General features: G+C 39.8%; 2 protein-coding genes across 4 annotated transcripts in view; one reads left to right on the top strand and one right to left on the bottom strand.

Annotated features, from left to right (window-relative positions):
- The window catches only part of lrmda (leucine rich melanocyte differentiation associated), a 243,597-nt gene that overhangs the window by 112,014 nt on the left and 111,583 nt on the right, over positions 1-20,000 (top strand). The gene's annotated exons all lie outside the window — the stretch shown is intronic.
- On the bottom strand, positions 9,572-10,457 carry LOC122357037 (CD209 antigen-like protein E). The gene has a single exon (XM_043256212.1). The coding sequence runs from the start codon at positions 10,381-10,383 to the stop codon at positions 9,670-9,672; it is 714 nt and encodes a 237-aa protein (XP_043112147.1). The 5' UTR covers positions 10,384-10,457; the 3' UTR covers positions 9,572-9,669.

Raw genomic sequence — 20,000 nt, 5'->3', positions numbered from 1 at the left:
GATGACGTTTTCGGAAAGCGTGTGATTATTTCCTCAATTTGCTCGATTGTACTTGGAAAAACGGTTCTTTCGAAAACATCTGAGCTACTGTCATGCTACTGAAAAATGCGGCCGAGTTAGTTGCGCCGCTGCATTTCGTTAGTCACTCTCCAACACTGATCCTGCTTGTTGCCAGTTGCATGAGTCATTTAAGTATCCTCAGAGGAAATCATAACTCACGGCCCTGGCGTCCGGCGCTGTTGTTTTAGCGGGCCGAATGAATAGTTTCCCAGCTAAGTGTAGATGATGTGGTGTTGATTAAACCGGGCTGATCTAACCCAGCTGAGGGCCAGGGAAGGACCGTGATCCTTGTAATTATCGCCTCGCTCTCACAGTGATTTACTCCTTTGGCTGCTTGATGCATCTTTTCGCCGAAATTACTGACTGTACATAAAGCCCCTAATTTTCCGTACTGACCCCTTTTAATTGGGCCCATTCGGGTGACACCCTGATTTACGGTGAGAGTGGATGGATGACACGGCCGGCGTTACTCAGAGTCGGGGGCGAGCCCGGGACACTCATTTACATTTACACACTGTCAGCACACTCTCTCATCCAGAGTGACACGGCCAGTCAGACTGCATTTAGCCCTCTGCGTCAGCCGGTGATGAAGTGCAGAAGAAGAGAATGGTCACTCATGCATCTGAGCGAAAAATGTCAGCGTCACCAAATGTCACAATAGATGGCGCAGCCGGTGAAGACGGGCGGCGAGTTTCACATATAAGGTGTCAAAGTGTCAATGGGGAGTGCGAAATAAACAATACACCTTATGAAGACTTTACAGGAGCGCACACACACACACATGCACGCCTGACAGTAAACAGATTTGACTGTCGTTAACATCGAGGCAGGGCACAGATTGTAAACAATTCACGGGAAGTCCAAAAAACGTGACTTTAAAAGCTTTATTCTCGTCCCCCGTTTCTTTTCCTTATTTTCACAGGCTGTAGTCATTAAAAAAGTGCACATGAACCAATTATTTCTGCTGTCCTATTTGTTTCCTGATGAATCTGCGCTGGCAGTCGCACCCTGTCACGGCGCAGAAAATATGTGCGAGAGAAGAGGTGCGCCGTGCAATATCTCCGGGTTTGTCAAATAAGAGTTGAAGCATTGATTTTTCTAATTCATCTTGTCTCGGCGTGAGATAGCGTCTTTCTCACAGAAGTTTGACTCAGAAGCTGACACTGTGAGAAACTACAGAACCTCCTGACGCTAGCCTCGGGGGAAATGCAATTATTTTACCATTTGATGAGGAGGGGAGAAAGACCATGTTCCTTTATCAGGCAAATAATAACAGGAGTGTCATATCCTGTCTGCGTAGACGTGGTTTTATCTGATATAGAATTACAAAGCGCTGTCCCGTAGTATCATGGCATGGCTTGTCTTTGAGTTGAGATTTTGTAGTTTAAACGCGATGCGAACTGACATTTTCCGTGCTCTCTTTCTAATGAAGCTGCCAGTCTCGGTGCAATGGCTGCTAACGTACAGCAAATATTCTGACATGTTAATGCAGCTGCGTAACACGCTCAATATTATTTCTAGGCTTTTCGCGCGAATGTATGGTGACTGTCCTTAAAGCCGAAGTGTGTAATTTCTGTGCCACTGGTGTCACCGGATACGACTGCAAAAATGATGATTGTTTTTTCCTAAATACTGTGTCTGCTGGTCTGCAGTCCGTGGCCGTTCCCAAATAATAGTCCTTGGTTGAGCCGAAGTTGGTACAGCCTGCGATCTACAGTTTTTAAAATGATTTTTCTTAAGGCATTATTATTCAGATATTATAAATATTTAATCCCACAGAGCAGTGCGAGGGGGATAATACAAAAGAAAAATACGAGTTTAGTGCTTGCTAAAATAATTGTCAAAAAATGTAAAGTGATATTTGAAAAAAAAAAAAAAAGTTTGAATATCCTATATGTAGTTTGATCAACTGTACTTTTTTATTATTAAATGAGAATAAAATTGTATATTTTACTGTACTATATTTTACTGTAAATACCAAAAATGCTTAATTATAACAACAACTTTTCATTTTATAGCACACCTATAAAATTACAATTATAATATTCATGGCTGTGTTATAGTGCATTTTGATGCACTTTTTTTTTCCAAATGCAAGTGCCACACTTCAATGTGAAACACAGCACATTTATTTATTTAAATTTAATTAAAATCATTTGCATTTTTCAGTGTAATATTGCAGTAAGCCATGTCACAATGTAGTTTTTAGGTAGTTTAATGAAATTGTATTACTATATTATTCTTATTATTTATGTACTTTTTTTTATTTTGTGCCATATGACATTTCAAGTTACTTTTTGTTAAAAAATAACACAATATACATTTCATATGTATATACATTTGTTTTTTCTATTACTTCTATAAAAAATGTGTATAAATAAGTGCGTGTGTATATAATGTATAACTAAATCCAAAAAATATCTGTTTTATATATAAAAATGTATTTTATTATTATTGTTGTTATTATTATTAAATAGTATTTTTATTTTTTTTTCAAACCGTATGAAAGCAACATAAATATAGAGATATCCCGTGACCTCTTAAAATGTCTCTGAGCTGTTTGGGGCGGGGTCCTCGCTGCCCATGTGCTTGTACACATGGTGTTAGGAAATTTACGGCTTTAATTTCCCCTGAAACATGCCCGGGCTGCAGGTGTTGTGGTGTGGTGGCTGTAGGCAGGGGTCACTCTGATTAATGGCCGTCCTTTCACAGGGAATGACAAACCCCTGAAACGTTGTCATCGGGAGTCCTGTGCCTTTTGTTCCTCCTCAACAGCTGTGACAGCCTGGCAAATCAGGAGTTTTCCAGGCTTAAATCTGCCAAACTCGCAGACAAAACAGTCATCATCAGCTGAACAAATACCGCACCCCTACCCGTCCGCAGTCTCGAGATTACCCAGAGTGCTTAGTGCTTATAATTAACTGTAAGTTGCTGATAGTAGGCTCGGGCTGGGTAGAAATTGTTTCATTATGCTTAATTAACACCTACTTGATTATGGTTAATTACTACTGTTTGATAATAGAGGAGCAAAGTTGTCAGTCTCCAGACATGAAGAAGCCATCTGGATCATTGATAACCATATGTTGACACTTAGCTCCTGGTTGAGCTGTCAGAGGCCCAGAGACAGGCAGGTGTCTCCACTGTGTGATCCCTCCTTCTTCGGATTTCTGAGTAAACGCACGCAAGCACCTTTCTGTGGCTTTTGTAGTGTATTTGCATGAACCGTACTGTTCAAGGTAGCGTGTTCCGCTCTATGACCACAGAATGGTAAAGTAATCCTTTTGTTGTTCACAGCTGGTGAAAACTTAAAGCAGAGCTCCACAGAGCCTGAAAACGACAAATCAAACATACTGAACCCTGTGGTGCGCAGAAGAAATGATCCACCGCTATAATGCCTGCCTGTCCTTGTTAATTTGCTGTATAAACAATATGAAATTAACTAAGAAGCCACAACGCTAAGATGAATAGTTTGCTATTTGGAGGACTAAAATGAAGTTTTGGGGCATATAGCATTTGTCATGTTTAATTGCCGGATCAATTAGAATCTGCAGTAATGATGATTTATAAAGATTTGAGTGTAATTTGATATTCATTAGCTCAGCCAGACGCATGGTGATATCAGCTTGCTAATTGTGCTTCCTTTTCCTGAAAGGCTTGAAGCTTGAAAAACATTTAGCATAGCTAGTCCTTTATGACAAAACTTGGCCTTTTTTTCATTAATTCATTTTATAAGAACAAAGGGTAGATGATCTGGAATTAGGTTGTATGTTAAAAATGAATAAAAACAGTCAAAACTAGTTATATATTATAGTTATAGTGCTTTCGGAAACTACATTTGTGTCTGTGTGTGTGTATATATATATATATATATATATATATATATATATATATATATATGTATGTATGTATATGTGTATATGTATATGTATGTGTGTGTGTATGTATGTGTGTATATATATATATATATATATATATATATATATGTATATATATATATATATATATATATATATATATATATATATATATATGTATATATATATATATATATATATATATATATATATATATATATATGTATGTGTGTGTGTGTATATGTGTGTGTGTGTGTGTATATATATATATATATATATATATATATATATATATATATATATATATATATATACAAACCTAAATAATACATTTGAAAAATATATAATATATAATTTTTATGATTACATTTTATATTCTTTCAATCAAAATTTATAAGTTTTTTTTCTTGTTCATTTTAATTAATTTTATTATTTTAATATGGCTTGTTGCGGTGTATTTCAGCTGAAATGAATTCATTCTCCTACGTGAGAGTATTACTCAGCCATGCAATTATACGATTACACAATTTATGGCACTACATAACTGTCATTTATATACTGTTGAGGCCCTATATGGAAGCTTTACTTAGGTTAATGTGATTTATCACACTAGTGGTTTGACTGTAGAAAGCTGAGGGTTTCACTGAACCTCTGCGCATGAATCATCATCATCATGCTCACATATGATTCTCCAGTAATATGTATTTAGTGCAGCATGTGAGCATGTTGTTTATGAGGGCTTTCAGTGACAGCTCGGGGCGCCCTTTGGCTGCGTATCGTTCTAATGGATTCAGTGGTCAAATCAGAGACAGTGTCGTTTTGGAGGCGTAAGGTAAATAGTTCGTTACGCTCATGTAATTCGAGCAATTTGGCCGCACCAGACAGACATGATTGGAGGATGCCAAGACGGCGTGCCCTGCTTTTCCTGCACGATGCCGAGATGTAGGCCAATTGGAGACGCTCCAAATTATTCAGCGGCATAGCAGATTTCCTCCTCAAACAGGAAGGTTTCTTATTCATTTCCTTAGATTATCATCACATTTGTGTCACCAGCAGAAGAGCTTTATTGACTCGCAGAGATGCGCCGCCTTCGCTTTGGCTGTCGTTATTGGCCACGCTGACATATTCATATGTGCCTGCGCTAATGCCTCCAAATTACTCCCTCCACAGACGTCACAATTGAACAGATAATTTTAATAAGATTCAGCTTGACTTTCGGCTGCTCTCCTTCCCCACTTTATGGAATACAAATTGTAACCTGTTTTTAAAGCCATGCAAGACAGTGAACTTTAATGGGATTTGACAACATCATATTAGGCACAACAACTCCGCATAATGTACCGAAAAATTGGACGTGAAATTGGAAACATAGCCGAGAACAAAGTAAATTTACATGGTTTGGTAGGTTGGATGTCTGATATCATATTCTCTCATGCGAGCTCTCGGGGAAGCAGGGAGAAAAAAAAAAGAAAGGCTGGGGCTTTAACAATGGATATCAGCGGAAAGTGCTTTTAAAGTTAAGGCTGATGGATGGCTTGTCAAAAAAAATAATTGCACTGGTAGGAAAGTGGGGCTGCGTGCCGGGAAGGGGGGAGCGCCGAATATACAGAGAGGATGATGGGAAGTGACAGTGGTCTGTCAAGAAGCAGTGGCTGCCCAGAGAAGTGTGAAGCCCGAGCTATAAGGTGGCAGAATAGAACAGGCTGTCAGGGCGGGAAAGTGGCTTTAATACGGCGAAAAGCAAAGGAATCCGCCTGTCAGCCCTGCTCAGCCGAGCCGAAACAGGGAGAGGAAAAACGGCGGGAAAAGGTAGACTGAAAAAAACAGGCAGCCGTACTACTGCAGCAGCGAGCGTAGGTGTGTGTGTGCGCGTGTCGGGAAAAACGAAATCGCCGAGCGAGAGCGTCGAGAAGAAAGGCCGTCCCGGCCGGTCCGCTCCATTATGTCGGATTCATCAGCCTGTCCGGTCCTCGTGGACTTTTAAGTGGATGCTGAGAAGTGGCTGATGAGACAGGCAGAGCGACTGTACTTCTCCTGTATCCTCCTCAGCCCTCGTCCTTTTCTCCGGCAGGGGGGCGCAAACCGGTGTCATTTCGTATTTTGTGATCCCGCAGGACGGCTCATTACAGCGGGGGACAGCTTTACAATTATATAGCCGAGCTTCCTAAGGCATTTACATGAATTGGTGGAATAAATTCAATAATGCTTGTCTACATAGCCTTGACCTTGGGTGAAAGGCACTCCAGACTAATTCATCAGGGTGCCTCTGCTGAAGGGCTGATGTGTTGATTGTACCTGAGCGGAATATGTGCTCTCTGGTACACAAGGCCACGGCGACGTGATCGTATTAAAACTAGCCTTTATTATTGCTGCAGCTGTGTCACCATCACAAAAATTCAGAGTGGGCGGAGTTACGTTATTGTCACTCCTTTGGTTACCCACAAAACCAGTTTAGTTGGATGTACAAGCCCAATGTGGTTTCAAATCACAAGCCTTTGAAGTTTCATTATCTTGTGATGCGTTATAAGTAAGGTATTGAATTTTTTAAGAAGTCTGTGACGTCATGGACTGGTAGCATGGAGCGTTGTTGTAAGAAATAATAGATTGGGCATTGAGTGCGAGATGGATAGCAGAGTATCTTTTATCAGATGATTAATGCACCTCGCCCTTCTTATTTTTTTTTTTTTCTAGCTGTGCCATTTGTAGTGCATTGATTATGTTCAGATTAACCATATAATTGAGACAGGAAAGAGATACATAATGAAGTCCCTCTTATAATCCACACACACGCACGTTAGGATCAAATGGTTTCAGTGATCACATTGGTTTTAGACTCTTGTTCTTTGTGTGCTCAATAGATCAAAGGTGAAGTGTGTAATTTCACCGAGTAGAATTGCAATCTGTTTGTTTTAGACGCCCAACCTGGCCTGATTTGACAACATTGTTTCAAACAGTGGTACAAATTAAAATGGTTATGCATACTGTGTTAACAATGACATAGACTGTACCAATTTAACCTTAGATTTAAATGTGCAACACTAAAACCAAAAATATCACCATGATGTTGCTAATATTGTTGTTGTGAAATTTATGGTAATAATAATAATAATTGCTGATGATGTTTAAATTATATTATTAACAATGATACCACCACCAATAACAGCAGCAACAAATAATACCAACATTATTGTAGTTGCTGTTGTTTAAAATATATTAATAACAATGATACCAACATTATTATTGTTGAATGTTTTACAATGTCTGATGCATTTACTTTTATTCTGTTATATTTCAGCAAATCATAAGCCAATATAGACATGAATATGAGCTTAATTGATAAGTTCTTAACACCAATTGGAGTGCATTTTTTTCCCAAACCACTGTGAAATCATTTTCTCTGTCTGCTTTACGTCTAATGGATCAAAACCCATGATCTGTGTCCTCACATTCATAAGCAATTAGGCCTGGCATAATTCATTCTCCATTAAAAAGGATAATTAAAGTCCTCTGAAATTTCTTTGAAAGTTGAATTATCTTTTCATTTCCCACAAATATAAACCCTGAGATTTAAAGGGCCACTAAACATTCATATCATGAAAATGAGCTATTCAGAAGAGTTGTCATTACAAATGATAATATAACGACATGTACACTCATGAACTTTTTTTTTTTTTTTGTTCATTGCTGGCACAGCATACTTAAAAAGCAATCGCTATGGAAACTACAGCTAATGAGAATATTATGGGCTCTGTCTTGTTTAAAGCATTGTGTTGTTACTGTGTCTTGCCACTTTCAAGTACACCGACAAGGTGATTTCGGCACACAGGATGTGACTGATTCTGATGACAAGCAAGGCCTTATCTCTAGCTCACACACACAGACGTAACCTCACACCCACCACACACACACACACACACGCAGTTTCTGCCAGACTAACATAACACAACTGTAATGAGAATGAGAAGTGTAATATTCTTGCGGATCAAGGTTCCTCCACACATTTCTGGAATGATAATAGAACATAGTGCTTTTTGACACACACACACACACACACATCTGTGTGCTGGGAACCTAGCAGAGAAAGTGAGCGCACTTCTGATGTGTGCTGTGTGATGTATAGACTGACCTAACAAAGGACTGAGTGCTCACAGGAGCCGGCCGGCTCTAATGGATGGAGAGAGAGAAAGAGAGCGAGGGCCTCATTTAGAAGAGGAAGGCTGTTTGCTCTGCCAATACGACACAGGGGGAGTGGACAGCCATTGATCTACAGCCGCAAATGACAGCTGAGAATTCAGCAATAATCATGACAAATGAGAGGAAGGGCCACAGGATGGTGGGGGAAAATGTCAATAATGCCAGCCCAAAAAGGAAGCCCAAGGTCGCAGGAATAGGGCACATTGTGTCTCTGTGCTCTGGACTGCACACACGGAGAGAGAGAGAGAGAAGAAGAAGAAAACCTGTCAAATGAATGGCCGTTCAATCAGTGATCCCGCTCAAATGTTGCTCTGCCTGTTATCTCAAGTCTTCATTGACCTTTACGTCATCTGGAAAAGCGTGCTTGTCTGTGTTCTTCATCTGCTTGCATGTTTCTAGTTTGTTTTGCGCTTTTCTTGGAAAAATCTGCTTCTAAGGTTATTGAAGGCGCTGAGAATTATGAAGAGCTTGATTGTTGTCTTTTTACATAAGGGGAACAGTTTACTATCTAATGGGAAATGAATTCGAAAACATCTGCAAATGGTCTGAATTAATGGGATTTGCTAAATAGAGAGTGTTTATTTGTGTTGCTTATGGAACTTGCGTCAAAACCAGAAGTTTTCAAACAATACATGAGTTGCCCACTTCGTTATTTTGTTACTTCGTGGAATCCCACGTTGTGAAAGATAATAACGGGCAACATTAAACATGACACTTGCTGACTCCAAATGGGGCACACTATACATTTTCCAAATGCTTCTGAAATGCTTGTGAATGCGTAAGACTGATATCTAATGCCATACATTTAGTTGCTCACAGCACACCCACTGAAGGAGAAACATTTCTCTTTGTAGATTGGACTGAAACAATAATGATTAAATTGCCTGTGCAAATCAATGTGCCCATGTGATAAGCAGTGATCAGTAATGGGGCTGTGTGTTCTTGCTGGAGGACTGCCGCCTCCTCTCTGCCTCGCTGGATGAGGCATTTTCTAATCAGCTTTATCACTCATATCAGAATTTATCTTATTTGAGAAAAATGCCAATATATTAGCCCGGCGTGTATGATACACAAGGTGACCCTGCTGACTTAATGACATAATACATTATCCTTAATGAAGTCAATATCTTGTCTTTTAGCTGTCTGTCTATTGGGGCGATTAATTGCGGTGTCATTAAAGTTAGCTCTCTTTTCATTTGAGCCTGGCAAGTGGCATAAAACTAATGTTCTTAGTTATCAGCCACTGAAATAGAATGGAAGGTAGAGGAAATTACAGAGCGAGTTAGGGAGCTACGCACGGCCTACAGCAGGGGCTGCTTTCAGCGACGGAGTATCCTGGCTAATGCAGCATAACGATGTTCACACACTGAAGGAACTGCAGCTTTACAAATATGAATCATTTAAAAGATACACCTTTTATTATTTTTTTACACCCAAAACAAAGATGCACTACAAAATGACGAAGAGCTTTCAAAGCGATACGCAAAGAGTTGTTTAAGAGGTTATGCATGTTTCTAAGGCTTGTTAAAAATGTGGTCAAAAGCAAAAAAATTGTTTGTTCTTAGGGCAGTACAACAGGTAAAATGTTCTTCTCACAGATCCACTTATAAGTGTAATTGCATTGAGTATCAGCCCACGATATTGAAGAGGACACAACACAGTTTTGTATATATTTTCCATTGGGTTGTCCTGTACTCCAGAACCCAGAGGTCAGTATGCTGCCATCAACCCATTTCCATATGCCCTCTTCATCAGCATCAGTCAGACCAATCCAGACATTAGTGGAACTCACTATTTTTTTCATAAACCCTTGTTCTTCTGTGCTGTTTATTATGAGCAGGTCTGCTTGTCTCTCTATACAGTCGATTCTGCTTTCATTCCAGTTCTTCATCTCAGTGGACACATAGTAAAAACTAAATTTATAGTAAATCCATCCATTTTGGGTAAAGTTCCACAGCTCATTTTTCAGTTCTTTTAACTGTTTGTTTAGTTGAATTAGGTTGGTGTTGTTGGTTAGTAGCTGGTGCCTCTCTTCTGTGAGGCTGGTGATCTTGATTAGTAGCACTATGGCTGCAGTCAGCAGAAGAGTACTCACCAGCACCAAACACACTGTAGCTGCTCTGTATCCTCTCATCTTCCCAGAGTCTCTTCCTGTGAGTTCAGATGACTGGAGTCTCATTTTGTTAGAGTTGGTGGTCTCCCTTTGCAATTTTGTTCTTATAACGTCAATATTTTCGTAGGTGTCTTCAGTGGTTTTTCCAATTTCTCCTTGCATTTTCTGAGTTGTACACTTTATACTTTTAGACGGTTTAAATGTAAAGATGCCAGCAGACTATTAGCTCTTCTGGAGTGAACGTTGTTGTTCCTCATCTGTTTGAGTACTCATCAGTATTTATGTAAAAAGGAACTGTTTTTGTGGGATTGTTACTTGTTAATATGTGTTAAGGAACTTCAACTTCAACAATGTGGATTACATTCATTTAAATGAGTTTCGAATGTAGGCAAATGTAAATGCACTATGTATGAGTTTCGAATGTAGGCAAATGTAAATGCACTGTTAAGGAACTTCAACTTCAACAATGTGGATTACATTCATTTAAATGAGTTTCGAATGTAGGCAAATGTAAATGCACTATGTATTATTACAGTTTCACTCAGTGTCTTTGTGTCAGATCTTGAGAGGATTGTTCATTCTGAGATTTGAATTTGTTTGCACCATTTGACCTCTTCAGTTAGCTTCAGGTTGTTGCTGGTGCATAAAAGGTCCAAACAGTTTAAATGTCAATGATTTCAGCCTGGCTATATTCTAGACTCCCTGCAATGGTGCAACAGTTTTGTTTAACTTTCAAAGTGACAAATGGTTTGCCGCAAATGCGCTAATGTCAACAGTAAGTCTGTTTTTTTTTTTCTTCAACACAAGCATCCTCTTGCTTGGGGTATATTTGGCTTTGATGAGTTAGCAACTTCATCTGGTTGATTGATACCATTGTTGATAGTGCTTGTTGGCTTCCGTTGTTAACAGGGTTAACCAACGGTTAGTTTGTCGCAGTATGAAAAACCAACTTTTACTTTATAGTACTTTGTTGGAAAAGTTACTTTGACTTCTAGCATGTGGTCACTGGCATGTATAGTCTAAACTTCATTTTTAAGGTTCACAGCACTTTTTGTGCCACAGCTGTATAAAATATGATTTTTTTTGTTTGTTGTTTGTTCCTATAAGCGGTCAGTCTTTCCAACATTTATCTTCAAGTCCAGTAGATCTACAATGTTTGCTTTCCAGAAAAAGAGGTGAAAGGGTGCACTCATGGGATCATATGTTGGAATATCTGCTGTTTATGCTTCAATTTCAAGGTCAGAGCACCAGTGCTTCATCACAAAGGATGATTGACAGTCTTCAGAAGGCTGTGGGTATGAAATACAGCACTTTGCCGTGACTGCGTGTGTTAAAAAGGACACGTGCTGCTAGCGTCTTCCTTCCAAAGTCACACCAGACTGACAGTGCTGGACGCAATATTAATCACAGTACAGTGACAACCGCCCCAGGGCACAAACTGGCAGTGACTGACCAAAACAAATCAAGGCCCACATGTTCTGTTGTCATTACATCGCACACACTTGAGTCATGGGGTTTATCACACCAGATGATGATTAATGCTCTTGAAATTATTGACCGCTTATGGCCTCGACAGTTGAGGATGGACGTTATGTCATCGTTGGCGATTAAACCTCAATGTTTTGTCAATATGCCTTTCACAAGATGCTCCGAGGGTCAGAGCAGTTTGTCCTTTGATGTTTCGTTTAGTAATTTACACCCAGTGCACAAATGGCGAAAATCTGCACTAGGATGGCAAAGCAAGCCAACCATTTCGCACAGGAGCGTGAACGGTGCACCTGTGGCACAGAGGTTTTGAAAACAAGCTCATGTGACACAAAGCTCTGCCCTCACGGACCCCCCTGCCTCCCCCCTGCCCGGCACTGAAACAAGCAGACTGGATGGGGGTAATTTACAACGTGTTATCTTTGTCTATAGCGGCCAGATGATATGAAGTAAATCAAGGTAGGAGTAATGAAAGACTGAGAATTTATTCCTGCGAGCACATTTTAAGTGTAGTATCCGTTACGGTGGCATTGCCTGAAGACCCTGAAATGAGACGGGGTGGTTGAAGGGCAATAAAGCAGCAGCAGGGCTCATGTTAATGCTGTCTGTCTAGGGTTAGTAATTGGGTTGCGCTGATGAGTTGTGCTAGAAGACAAAGTGTAAATCCAAATGGTTGCTGTAAATCTGGCATTGTTGGAACAAGGTGCAATCCCAACAAATATTGATCCAGCCCAGCGGCTAGAGGAGGGGAGGGAGCTGTCGTTAACCACGTAGCTTCAATTACTTTAGTCAAAGTAGCATGCTGTGTGGGACCCTGTCGTCATGACATCAGGTGGGTCGTCCTTGCCACCCACTGTCTTAGTTCCTGTCTGGTATCTTGAAGACCATTTGCCAGTGGTTGTTTGGTTAAGGAAGGTCAGAAGTTTCCAAGTAAAAGTTGATTTGTGCTGGGGTATTTTTTAGTTGCTAAGTCTGTTAAATCAAGGGTAACTCATCTAGTCCTGGAAGGCTGTGTCCTGCAGTGTTTAGCTCCAGCTTGTCCCATCATACCTGTCCAGACGTTTTCTTGGTACACTTTAGTTTTACTTAAGATTGGAACCAGACACTTTAGGATAGTAACCTTTTAGGAGCAAGACTAGACACCCCTGCTTTAAAGGAATATTTTACCCAACAGTTGTGGCACCATTTACAAATTTTTATGTCAGTCCTATCCTGTAACTGAATGTTCTGCAAAGCAAAGAAATTTTGTGGTAAATGATAACTGAATATTTAATCTCTATAGGCTTTCTTTCTCCATTCGAAAAGAAATTAAGGTCTTTTTCTCCAGCTTCAAAGGACTCTACAAAAGTCCTGGAATTTTTTTCTCTCAAAAACCTTAATTTCTTTTTGACTAAATAATGAACGATGTGTACATCTTGGATGACGTGGGGGTGAGTAAATTGTCAAGGTATACTCTTTTCACACAACAGCCATTTTAGATCAGATTGAAACGGCAACACTGGCTCAAAAAAACCTTTTTCATTTAGAGCAGGACTACTTGTTTGTGCAACCAATGAGAAACAGACAGAGTGTTCCGGAACCCTGTTCTTGTAATTTTGGTTACAGAAGACTTCATCATAAACCATGCACAATCACATATCAAAGCTAATCCTATAGGCTACATATAAAGTTTTTCTTTTAAACTAAATTTCAGACTTTGTTATCTGTATGGCCAGTCTGAGTATGTGTGATCCAGTCAGACAGCTTATCGTCGCAGATTTCCTATCTGGCTTGACAAGCTGGTGGCAGGAAGTGCTCCCTGCCTTCACGACAGCCAGTGGTGTTGGGCATCAGTGACAGCCCATGTCCTGTTCCAGAATGAATATGTTAATGCGACGGGATGTAGCTTTTCATTAGATGGAAACTTAGCCTTCTCTCCTTGACTGAGGCCTCTGTGTGCCTATTTCATGAGGGAAATGGTTTGAGGAGTAATTTGGAAAGCTGCAGTGACGTGCTGAGGAAATGAAGCTTGAGCGTGTTTGACAAATAGAAAAGGTCATGTCTGTTTCAGTCTCAGTCACCTGGTCTTCTCCTCCCCACCTGTCTGTCCCATGCACTCATCATCACATTCTTCGGACACATGTTATACAAGCTAGCTGTATACCGCTAATGTCAAGCAAACATAGCATCTGATCCGCTTAGTTTAAACTAGATATTACATCCTGATAGCTGCATAGAAAGACCTTGTTTCGATTGCTTCGAATGCTAGAAATAAACATTTGTCATGTTGCTAAATGTTGGCTAGCATTCCTGTCTCAACGGTAGGTAGAGACAGGAATGCTCAGCTGGTGCTGGACCCCCTGAAAGTGCACAATGTTTGCTTTAAAGAGCCACAAAAAGGTTTTTACATAATACTGAAGTTCAGAAATATTCTGAATGATTGGATATAGAAGTATTTTGCATCCAGATGCTGTAGTTACGATATCTACCAGCGGGGTTTTAAAGGTAGTAATGCTAACTAGCCAAGTTTCAAATGTTTTTCTTGGTCGCTGTCAACATTGTTGTTTTCTTTTGAATCCTTTTCACAACATACTATCTAGAACTTTGCCATTGTCTTGGCTAATGAGCCAAAACAACATATTTTCCTGTGTGCTGACGCAGCATTGGTAAACTGTTCCAAATCAAACGGTTAAAAAAGGACCTGGCTAGTCTGATCAAACGTGACCGTGCAGCTTACTTCCTGTTTCCTGTGTCTGTCTGGGAGGGGAAAGGGAAGGTGAGGTAAGATGATGACTGCGGCCTGGCGCAAGATTAAACAGCCTGCTGTAGAGACCATTAATAACGCTCATATTTTGGAACTGCTCAGTGCTTACAGAACCAGAGGCATTTAATCTTATTTGAGGAAAAAAATACGAGGACCAGGGAGATAGGGGGAAAAAAGTAAGGTCAACAGGGAGAAGCTCATCCATTTTTCCTCCGTGCTGTTCAGAGTGATAGGCCCAGGTTTTCCAAGGTAGTGCATTTGTCTGTCAGAAGTGCTGGCTGGCGCAGTGATTTACTTTCTGTCAGATGATGCTCATGTCCAGCTGAAGCTGCTGCCTGGCTGGATATGGGGAAATTTGTTACCTTTCGCTTTGACAGGGAGATAATTGCTGATGGTTAACAGAACTGTGTGGAATCCAAAGGGTTTGGGAGCGAGTAATAGGAAATACACTCCGGCTTTTCACGAGCTCTCTCAAAGAGCCTCTTTCTCTGTAATATTACCTGCTTAACCTCACCTCCTTCCAGAATGAATGAGACCCTTAATAGGCCAATGGTCGCAGTGGAGATTAAATCCTAAATTACCCCTCGGAAAGACAAGTGTTAGGACATCCAAGACAGCCCCGATCGCACCTCTAGCCTTAATTCGGCTAAAACGCCTAAATTACTGGCCCTATTTCACTGCTTCATCTCCCAGTGCTCTATACAGCAGACCTTCACCTGTCTGTTCGAACTGGCCCATCTGAGCTAAGGATACCATCTTGTGCTCGGATCAGGAGGGTTGTCAATCAGCTGTCCGAGCTGCCAGCGGCATATCACAGGAGGAGTTAAAGAGGAGGCGGAACAGAGCCTGTGATGTGATGGGCCGAAAGGAGAGTGATTGACAGGTTAAGCCTCCATTTAATTGTCTACCCCTCCTTACATTTCAACAGCTTGTAACAGCCGAGGTTAAAAACACAACTCTATAGACAAAGACATTGCTTTCGGCTGTGTGTGGAATTTTTCAGAGGACAGCTTAGATGTCTCTCCAGCGTGGAAACGGACACTATTTGACCCTGTTCACTGTTTTACTACATGTGCTCGGTTCATTGGTGCTTGTTACTGAAAGTATTCACAAAATACTCAACAAAAAGTAGTAACCCCATCCAATTCAGAAACAGTGCCTTTTATTGTTCAATATCTGTCCTGGTGACACCTACTTCTTACTGTCCTATCCACTTGTGCTGGGTAAAATTAAACCCCTCTCCCAACTTTTGTTCTCTAAATTATTTTTTTAAATAATGTGTACCACTATGGGAATACAATTTGGTTGCAAATGGTGTATTATATCGACTTTACGCTGAAATAGTGATCAGATTAGTGGATAGTGTGAACAGGCATGCAAATACTTATTTTTTTTTTTTTTTACATCAAAGCTGTAGTTATACTTATGATAACATCATGGTTTTGGCACATCTTTTCATGAATTGTGCATGTTCTGTGCATTTTCTTTAGAGTCCATATAATGCACATTAATAAATATGCTAACGTTTGCAAAGTTTAGTGTTTACATAAAGATTCCTTTTGTATGTACAGAAATTAGCCCAAATAAACAAACCTGCTTTTCAAAGAAATCAACCCAGAAATGGCTTTCTTACTGCTATTTTATTTTTTTCTGTATGTGTGTGTGCTAGACGAGAAGAAAATATTTTAGCATTTAGATATAGCTATTTAGAAAATAGCACACTTCAAGTTTAATTGCATGATTCAATATTGATATTTTTATATATATAAATGTATATTACTTTTTTATTTAAAAAGGAACAATGACCAGATTTTACTAGAAGATATTACAAAAAAAGATTGTTTTTCTTCTATACAGAAATGTATAATTATTTACTAACAATGCAATGAATCCTCATTCTATTCCTGACAGGCGATTCAGTTTGAAGAAAAGTGCCGCCAATCTCATTTGACCCTGCATCATATTTTGCCTGTGACAATGAGAGTAATAGAAGATATTGATTGGCAGGGCAGTTAAGTTGTCATTGCCGCCATTTAATGTGTCACGGGGAGCAGTTAAATTGTCAAAAATCACTGAAGGACTCCCTTCGTGCTTGATATTGCTCCATAAAAGTCTTCCACATGTAAATTGGAGGAAATTTTAAGAATGTCACCATCTGTGCGGACTCGGGCACTTATTTTCGCCAGTATAAGACTGCATTATATTTGTTTTTGTTCTTTAAATGTAGTTATTTATCCTGTGCCAGATATGTTTTTGTTGAAATCCTACCAGTTGACATGTATGTGCTGGCAGATCTGGCTAAGAGAAGCTTTAATCCATTAGTGTGTGGTCTGTTTCTCAGAATGGGCAGCTGTGCTGTACTGTGTGTATGGTCAGCAGTGGGGTCCGTGCTAAAGCGTGGGTGGTAAGGTGCCTCCGGCATATTGGCAACTGGTTGGGCCGTTTGTAGCCAAGTGAGCTGAGCCTGTGGCTATTTGCTGGGCAGAAGGAGGTCCGCTGTGGCTCTCTTCGAGAAGAGCAGGGTACAGGCCACGCTCCACAAACTTGAGAGAGCGGTTTCTGGTGTTGCTCCTGTCCACTGGCTGTTTGCTGAACCCTTGATAACCTCAGCTCGCTCTTGTGTGGACTCAGTGAATGATGCAATAATCAATACTCACTGGAAACATAGGGTCCGAAGAGAGAAGCCTGCTCAATCAGCAGTTGGTGGGAAGAGACACGGTCGTGAGTGTTTTAATCAGTGTAAACACATTTCACCTCGCCTGCCTTCCAATGGATTATTCCAGAGCTTATTTTTTTTTTTTTTGCTAGTATCAACATTCAAATGACCTGTACTTGCATCTAATGCAGAACAAAAGGACTGTTTGGTGTCATAGAAAGTTTAAAAGCGCAGTGTGTCATTTCTGTTTGCTATCACCAACACAAAGGTGCAAGGTAACTGCCCTTTACATTTTCTAAGTAAATGCATTTACCTGTCTAAAACTGACCATTGTTAAAGTATTTTAAATGGAGTTGTTGCCATGTAATTGCTAGGGTGTTCTGGGTGGATGCTCCAAATCTCAAATATGATATTCAAAACCTCTTAAAGGCTCTAATAAAAGTATGTATCATACATTTGGTAGCTTTGCATGGTTAATAAGTTGAGCTGGGCATCATACACTAAATGACTTTCAAATTTGTTTGTGTCATTGCATGATAATGTTTTAAAATTGGCTAAAATATCAATGTTCTATACAGGTTCATTCCATGTCATCTCAACTAGAGGTCCTCAGAAATGTATGATTTTGTTTTTTTCGTGTAGAAAGACAAACATATATACTTAGTGATCAAAGCCAAAATATTAAATGTCACAGATGTAAGTTATGAGTAATCCAATATTTTATAGGGGGTGGTTAAAATGAAATTTTTTACCTGGGATTCCGAGCCAAAATAGAGAGGTGTAAAAATGACTTTAGAAAGCTGACAGCTTCATTTATTTTATTTATTTTTTTAAACCTAGATGGTAGGTCTGTTAGTAATTTTTTTTTTGTTGTTTAATTATATGCCAACAGTGACAGTTTAAAAATAACAGAAATAACTTTTTTTTTCATTCAATAAAGATATCTTATATCTGATTCTTAATAATAATAATAATAATCATAATAATAATAATAATTTTATTTTGGTATCTTTTTAAAGGCTGTCAGTGGTTTAATCACAGAGATATGGAGATCTTAATGCATCTTCATCAGTCACTTTGCATGGATGTAATACATTATTCTTTTAAAGAGAACTATCTGTGCATCTGTGACATTCAGTATTTTGGCCTTTATTTTTATTTTGTGTTCCTAAATTATTTTTAGAAAAACAATATAAATAGATCCTTGTTTATAGAGATGAGATGTATCTCTTCTGCAATCCAAGAGTCTATTGAGGTTTTTTAATCATTACAGCATAATTTAAAGAATAGGCCAAAATATTGGTAGCAACAATCCTCCTCAAACTCATGCCACTGGTCAAGCTAGAAGTTGTTGGGCTGTTTAAACAAACGCACAATGTTTTTTTTGTCTCTAATGGTACTTCAGTATGATAAAAGAGATTCACATCAACTATTCAGTGACCTTCATTTCTTTACAGTATTAGTCTCAAAATGATTGATGAATTGAAAGAACAGGAATATGTTTCCCCCCACTTTGCCAGCCTGCCGAGACTGGCTAAAGAGACAGGTCACATTAGGCAGGCTGAACAGATGTAGAGACAGCACAGTTAGAGAGTGGGAAATCTGGCAGCCAGAACTGGTCTGGGGATTGGGGAATACGACTCTATAATAGCTGGTCCTGGGTCAGAGAGCGCTCTCTGCTTCTGTCCTCCTGTGTGTTAACTAACAGTCACTAGTCCCAGTGCCAATGACCAGAGAGGAGGGGAATTAAAGCTGAGATGCACAAACCTCTCACCTTTCAACCTACTAACCCCAAATGTGCACTCGTCAGCACAAACACAAGATGCGTGATTACACGTCCGTCTTCAAAGTGCTGGAATGTTCTGCAGTCTTGCATTCTTTTTCTTAATTTGATCAAATTAATGAGGTTTGTAATGATTCTTCAGCATTTCATGACTTAAAGGGATAGTTCACCCAAAATGTCACTTCCTTCATTTATTCACCCCCATGTCATTCCATACACGTGTGACTTTCTATTGCAAAAATTATTTAAAGATGAGAAAAGATATATTTAATATATTGCCACACGTTCTAAAACAACACTGGTCTCCTTTCATATGAATTGCATTAATAAAATAAAATAACAATGTATATAATATAGAAAGAATAAAAAAAAGAAAAAAAGATATCTATATATAATCTTCTTGCTTCTGGTAGTCTGGTGTAATCGGGTGAGTAAATGATGACAATTTTTAAGTCAAAAATTTAGACTACTGTTGGATTAAGTAGGCTATTTTGAGAGCGTCAAAGTGTTTGGACCCAGTCTCATTAGATTTGCAGGCTCCTTTCTCTTGTAGGCTTTCTGAAGGTAGCAGTATTTACTCATTGCATGCTACTTGTGTTAAGTTCTTGATCTTTGAAGCACATTTGGAGCATTTAGAACAGCGGTAGCCTCAGACAGCAAGCTGTCCCGGTGCTTCCTGCGGGGGCCTGCGGTTGGGTTAGCACCATTAATGAAGGGTGCCTTTAAGAAGTCTCCAGCGAGCAGCCAGGCATTACAGATTAGGTCAGTGGAACGGCTAGCGGGTTGAGCATGATGGATGAGGGGGAGAATGAGTTTCTGCCGAGCAGTATTGTGAAATCTTTTCATTGTCACCGACGGGCCTATGAGGTTCTGACGAATGAGGGAGCAAGTGTCAGAAACGCCCTTCCCCTGCTCCCCGCAACGCTTTTAATATCTCCCGGAGCTGCCGCCAAAGTATTGATAAAAGTAAAGTTTAAAAATAGCCTCGGCAGCGAGAGGAGAGCCGGAGAGCTACAGAGATGATTAAACAAGGGCGCTGTTGTGCTTCCGAGGGCTTCGTTTCTGTAAACACCCGGGCACGAGCGAGTGGACTTCCCGCTTCCAGAGCGAGA

The sequence above is a fragment of the Puntigrus tetrazona genome, chromosome 13, assembly GCF_018831695.1.
Source record: "Puntigrus tetrazona isolate hp1 chromosome 13, ASM1883169v1, whole genome shotgun sequence".
Lineage (NCBI taxonomy): Eukaryota > Metazoa > Chordata > Actinopteri > Cypriniformes > Cyprinidae > Puntigrus > Puntigrus tetrazona.
The sequence above is the reverse complement of the archived record's forward strand: the minus strand, read 5'-3'. Positions and strand labels throughout refer to the sequence as shown.

Excerpts from the sequence above, each read along its gene's own strand:
- LOC122357037 (XM_043256212.1), bottom strand. The coding sequence starts at position 10,383 with ATGCAAGGAGAAATTGGAAAAACCACTGAAGACACCTACGAAAATATT.